The sequence below is a fragment of the Streptopelia decaocto genome, assembly GCF_964273445.1.
Source record: "Streptopelia decaocto genome assembly, chromosome: 8".
Classification (NCBI taxonomy): Eukaryota; Metazoa; Chordata; class Aves; order Columbiformes; family Columbidae; genus Streptopelia; species Streptopelia decaocto.
In genome coordinates this window covers 13,645,003-13,651,002 of record NC_138662.1, presented here as the reverse complement: position 1 = coordinate 13,651,002, position 6,000 = coordinate 13,645,003, and the positions used below count along the sequence as shown (strand labels likewise).

The window sequence follows — 6,000 nt, the reverse complement described above, 5'->3', positions numbered from 1 at the left end:
TGATGCTAGGAGATGATTTAAAGGTGAAAATGAGAAGGTTTCCACCCCTCAAACCTTGGCCACTTTTCTGACGGCAGAGTCTGAGAGCTCAGATGTCTTCTTTACTCTGGGAACAGGATTTGTAACGAAAGAGAGATTTTTTTTTTTTCTTCTTCTTCTTCTTCTTTTAATCCTGATAAAGAAGATTATTGGGAAGCTATTAAAAATCCCTTATTGTGATACAGATGGATTTAAAAAAGTGTTAAATCTTTCCAATGAACACTAATAGAGTGCTCTGCTCTTGGTTGGATTATTCAGGTAAGGAGCTTCTTTAGGATTTAAGATTCAGAAAGCAGATCTGGAACGCATCAGATAATAAATGGAGGAATACTCACTACTGTGTTTCTTACTAATGATAAGATGATCTGTGTGTAAAAGTGTGTATATGACAGCAGTTTGCTGACAAACAAGTGCATGAAGAAATTACAAATTTTGAGGAAAGGTAGTTTGAAATAGTATAGTTTGAGAAAGCTTTTTATTTATTAAAACAAAAAGGAGAAAGGAGGGGAAAAAAGCAGACTTAATTATTAAGTCTGAGTGGGTTAAGTCAGTCTGCTATCCATGTGGTTAAGAATATGATGCCCGATGAAATGCACAGGAGCATTTAGCAGGCTGTAAAAGTTTGGCTTGGCTTTGCTTTTTGGCTAGAATTTTAAAGAACAGTTTAAATAAGGATATTTCAGGTATTAATGTTATGTGAGAGTCACATTTCCTTTTTACCTTATTGTGTAAAAAACATGGGAGTACCAAATATGACAAGAAGGCATTAATTCCCAAAGACATGGGAAGCCTACCGGGAGCTCCCTGATTTAAGAGATTGAATCTATTTTGCAAGGTAAATAACTCTAAAAAGAGAAAGTACACTGTAATACTGCAAAGTAAACAGTTGGAAATGAAATTAATTATATGCTAAGCAATGCATCAAATACTCAATGCTCATGCTGATTGAAATAATGTTTTGGTATTTTATATTAATTATCAGTTTATGTGGTACTTTTCAGCCTATTAGACTTAAAAAGCCTCCCAAAGACTGTCTGCTTCCTTAAAATCAGGGGGAAAAAAAAAAGTGCATATATTTTATTACCACCATATTTCACTATTATTTTACTATTGTTAATTTTCTACTGCAGTAATCCCCCTGGTATATCACAGAAGGACTTTTTAATTTTTAATTTTCATTTAAGGACATGACTTTTTTTAATGTTAGAGATTTAATCTTTCAGAGTCTTTCTTGCTCTGTGAAAATGATGTTCAGCTGATTGGATTATTAGATAGAAAATGGCATCATGTCATTGGCTGAATAAGGAGAGTGTATGAAGTTTGATTAATTTGGCAATCTGAAACGCAGCAGAAGGTGCTGTTAAGGGAACTGGACGATGTGTAGCGTAGCTGAGCCTTGCAAACCTCCCGGTCCTTGCAGGCATTGAGAAAGAGCTATTGAAGTTAAAAAGTCAGGGGGAAATTTAGCCAGTTCTTACAATAATGAATACAAGTATGAAAACCCACAGTTGTCTGTATTGAATGGTCAAGTATGCCAGCACTAGGAGACAAAGAAACTGCTCTTTCCCTCTGCAACAGGAATCTTTTTAAAATTTTGACACAATCTGCTTTGTGAAAAGATCGAATCTTCTATAGAGTACGTATGAAATTCGGTCTGGCCACAGTCCAGTCCCTTTACATGCGCAGGTTGAACAAAAAGATGATGATTTCATCCAGGCTTTAGAACATAATTCTAAGAAACAATTCCTTTGTTTGGCAGACAGCATCATGATTAAAAAATTATGCTTGCAAAAGTAAAAAACAATAAACTGTTAGCTTTTGGGTCAGGATTAGCCTTTCAGTCTTGGGGCTGGAGAATTTTTTAAATGCATCTCAGATATCTGAGGACCTTGTTTGCCTAACTGTAGTAGTGTGTTCAAAGTAGTTCTGATACTGTCTGGACATCGTGTTTTTTTTTTTTTCTAGCTGGCAGTGTGGTTTTATATATATATATATATTTAATTTTATTTATTATTTAAGTCCCTTGGAAGTTTGACTATGGGCCAGTGTGGGAATATTTTCAGCCCTCTGTTTACATTGGCTTTGGTTTTTAGTCCTCAGGTTGCTGCAGGTTTGTTTTTTACCCTTGAATTACTAAAGTTATCCAGGCTCATATGTTGACATCTTGTTACCTCAACTGTCCTTTTGGACTTGACCTTTGTCATATAACAGTTGCATCCTGCAGGGGGGAGACAAAATACCTTTAGCAAAATTAGTAGAAAAAATTTAAAAACTACAAAATACTGTTGTAATGGAAGCTGACTATTCTGTGTGCTGTAAGGCAATGGATAATAACGTCTGTCTAATATTTTGTTTAGAGAATGGCAGTGGTCTCTGCAATGTCCTGGGTCCTGTATTTGTGGATAAGTGCCTGTGCAATGCTGCTCTGTCAGGGGTCCCTCCATCACACTTTCCAGCAGCATCACCTGCACAGACCAGGTAGGACTGAGATCACCTGTGGGATGCTGTAAGATTGCAGACTCTCTGCCTGTGCTTATGTCTGTCTTGATAAATGACTGAATGATAATCATAAAATCCATTGTAACTTTTAAGAGCTGCTTGCCTTTATATTGCACAGCACCTTTTTTTGATCAGTCTAACATTTGTTGTGCTTTTCCAATCTGATGTTGGAATATGCATTATGTAACATTGTCTTCTAACAGCTTCCCAACACGGGAATCCCATTCTGGATAACTGTTTAGTTTCTCTGTCTTTCTCTGTCCTTATTTCTATCTCACCTACTGCCCATTTTGTGTGGTTCTGGAGTGGGTGTATAACTTGGAAAGAGTTTGTAACCGCAGGGGTTTGGATAACTTTGCAGTTATCTGACCCAAACTGGACACGGGTCTGTTACTTAAAATACTGGCACCAAATCTCATGGTCACTAGTGCTTACTGGAGGTTGGGTGTTTACCTTGCCATAAATGAGAGACAGTTATTCTAAGGTTCACAAGTTCACCTCTCAGAATTGATGGGGTTGCAAACATGCAGCCTAGAGGAGAATTTGGGACTGTCTTCCAACGAATTCAAATGCCTCAGAAGTCAGAATAAATTCCATAGGTTAGCAATGGAGAATGCAGCTCACTTTTTTGTGATCCATGTCAGTGGTTTTATTATGTTTTTATTAGTAGAAACGGCTCATGTTACTTTTTCAACTGTTAATTGTTAAAAAATGTGCCATGTTAAAAATTGAGGAGTTGGTGTATTCTAGCACAACATCATCATCTAATTAAAATTAGATGGGTCAAGGATGTTGCTTCATGAATTTGGATCCAAAAAAGGTGGGAGAGGTTCTGAGAGCTTTAGAAGTGAAAAATGGAAAATATTAACTCGGTGATGAACCATTTAATAATGGGGCCAATAATAATTTAATGTTTTTAATGGCATAGCTTCAAGGACAGATGGTCTTTGAACCACAGGTGTTTAGCAACCTTAGTGACTCAAAGTTTTCCGAACTTTCCTTGTCTAAAAGTCACAAGTATTGGCATCGTCTTGCTTTCTTGTAATAAAATATGAATAGTATGAAGGAATAAACCTAAGTCTTTGACAGACCAGCTCTTTGCAGCTATGTTAGAACATCGGATTAACTAATGGTGTTGTATTTAGTCGCTGGCACTGGAAATTTTAGAGTACTTGAAGTTTGAGTGGTAAGGTTCTTATTTGGGTCTTGCAGAGAAATGAACAAAATACTTATAACTGCATTGTAATAATTAATTGGGCTGGTTGTTTGAGTCTGTCCTCCAGTGAAGGAAATACGGGGGCAAAAAGCCCAGCTAAACAGAAAGGTAAGGGGAAAACATAATCTCACTTTGTAAAATCGGTTGAAACAAGTGACATTATGAGGAAAAATGAGAGCTGGGCAGATTCAGAGCTCTGCAACATTTGCCTAAACTTGAAAAATCACCTTTTTTATGAAGCAAGAACAGCAAGACACTGAATGCATACCAAGTGTTGGGGAAATGTGAAAAATGACAAAATCTTTCACTCGGAGATGTGATACAGATAGAGTGAAGGTTTTACAGCTGCCTCATCACCTACTTAGAAACAGCCAAGCTTTCCCTCCTGTGAGCCTTTCTCAGGCAGCTTCTCTGCACCCTACATGAATAAGATTGATGGTGTTCTGATCCCAGGCAGCCAATTTCAGTCTCTCAAGAAATAATCCACTACGTTGACAGATGAGCGGAATTTGACATGATGTTCACCTCGGATTCAGATTGTGCTGCACCTGGGAAGTACCAGCTAGTGAGCGTCCTTTAGGGAAACTGTTAGAGATTTTTGGACAATTTCTGCTGTCACAACAGAAAATCAAGACGGTGGGGTTTTTTTATAAGGCCATGAATTTACAGTCTGCCAACTGAATGTGAAAGGTTGTACATAAAAGGGATGGAAATATGTTAACTAGAAAACTCAATGATTTTAATGTATTCAACTGCAGTCCCTGAGCACACCCTATTTTTCATATTTATAATATTAGGAATGCGTCATTTACTTTTAGTTAGTCACTGTGTAAGTAAGATTAAAATGTTCAGCCAAATAAAAGTGAATAAAAAATGGATGCAGATGAGCCAGTGCATAATTTCAGTAATTTAATATTTGGTATACGAAATTTCACCTTATTACAGCTATATTTATAATGATTCAATAAACAGCATGCTCAGCATACCTTTTCCTTCAGTTCATAGTCTTCCATAGGTAATGAGATGCTCTAAAATAAGAGATTTTGAGCTGCTCAACTCACCGTGGGGCTACTTTGTTACAAGATAATTAAAAAGGTCAGGTTCCACCCTGTCTTATGCTTCTCTTTCTCTATGAATAGCAGAGTCTCACTAAGCACGTGGAAGTGCAGGTAAAATATAAGATCCTCATGGAGTGTATTTAGCATAATAAATTTGAACTGAACTCAGTGGATTAACACAGTGAACATAACCATCTCTACTACTCTGGTTAATCCAGTTTTTGAAACACTGGAAACCAAGGGCAGTATATTAAAAGGTTATTGTCAGAGATCTCCAATCTGTTTTGTTTTGTTTTCTGAAACTTTCTTAAACAAGCACCTGGATGGGTTGCAATAGATTTCTACACACTATGTACAATCACAAAAACTTAAAAGCTTCCTTTCAATGTAGTGTAATCTTTCAGTTTTGTAATTCAGTTGTTCTTTATTCAGTTAGACGATTTAGCAGAAGGTAAGAACCTGAAAACAAATGTGATAAACTGCTTTACCAGACAGTATTTGTAGGTTACTCTATCTAGCCTTGTTATTTTCTTCTGTCTTGTCTCATTAACACAATGAAAAGTTTGAATACTGTTCTTAAGCACCCTTGAATATTGATGGCTGTTCCTTCTGCCTCTGATGGGGAGGGTGGGCAGTGCGAATTTTCAGGCTTCTTCTCTGGGATGCGAAGGAGACCTTTGGGGTAAGCTAGCTGAACACCATTGCAGTATAATTCCCCTTGAGTAATACACATGGCTTTCTGCAGGTTTTTTTATTACTATATTTCATTTTCCTGAAAATTATGTTAGGCAAAGGATGTATGAAAGCATTCAGAGGAAATAACTTTATGTGGAAACAAATCTCCATTCTTTTCAAGGATGTCACTTCTATGTGATTTAATAAGAAACAGTGGTAATGAGAAGAATTCCACATTGGATGTTTTAGGCTGTAAGATATATGTGGTTGTAGAGCTGTTGAATTAGCTTGAGGATTAGAGTGGACAGGTTGTGATTTGCTGAGTTAGCTGAGTGCCCGTGATAGTCTGTTGATCGCCTGATTGACCCTGCCCAGAGGTAGGAAGTAGATGCTGGCATTTGGCAAGATACTAACGAAGCAAAAGGTTCAAGTTTAAAATATAAAAAATAAACACTCTCCCTCAATCATGCAATTCTTTGTAAATTTACTGATTTCATTCCATAAATGATGGAT

The 6,000-nt window shown here is 36.9% G+C and overlaps 1 protein-coding gene across 1 annotated transcript in view; it reads left to right on the top strand.

Annotated features, from left to right (window-relative positions):
* The first annotated feature begins 262 nt into the window (after window positions 1–262).
* The window catches only part of TAFA1 (TAFA chemokine like family member 1), a 215,770-nt gene continuing 210,032 nt past the window's right edge, over window positions 263–6,000 (top strand). Inside the window, exons 1-2 of the mRNA XM_082060013.1 lie at window positions 263–297; window positions 2,397–2,517. Of these exons, the coding sequence (XP_081916139.1) occupies window positions 2,400–2,517 (118 nt within the window). The 5' untranslated portion in view covers window positions 263–297; window positions 2,397–2,399. The remainder of the gene's footprint in view (window positions 298–2,396; window positions 2,518–6,000) is intronic.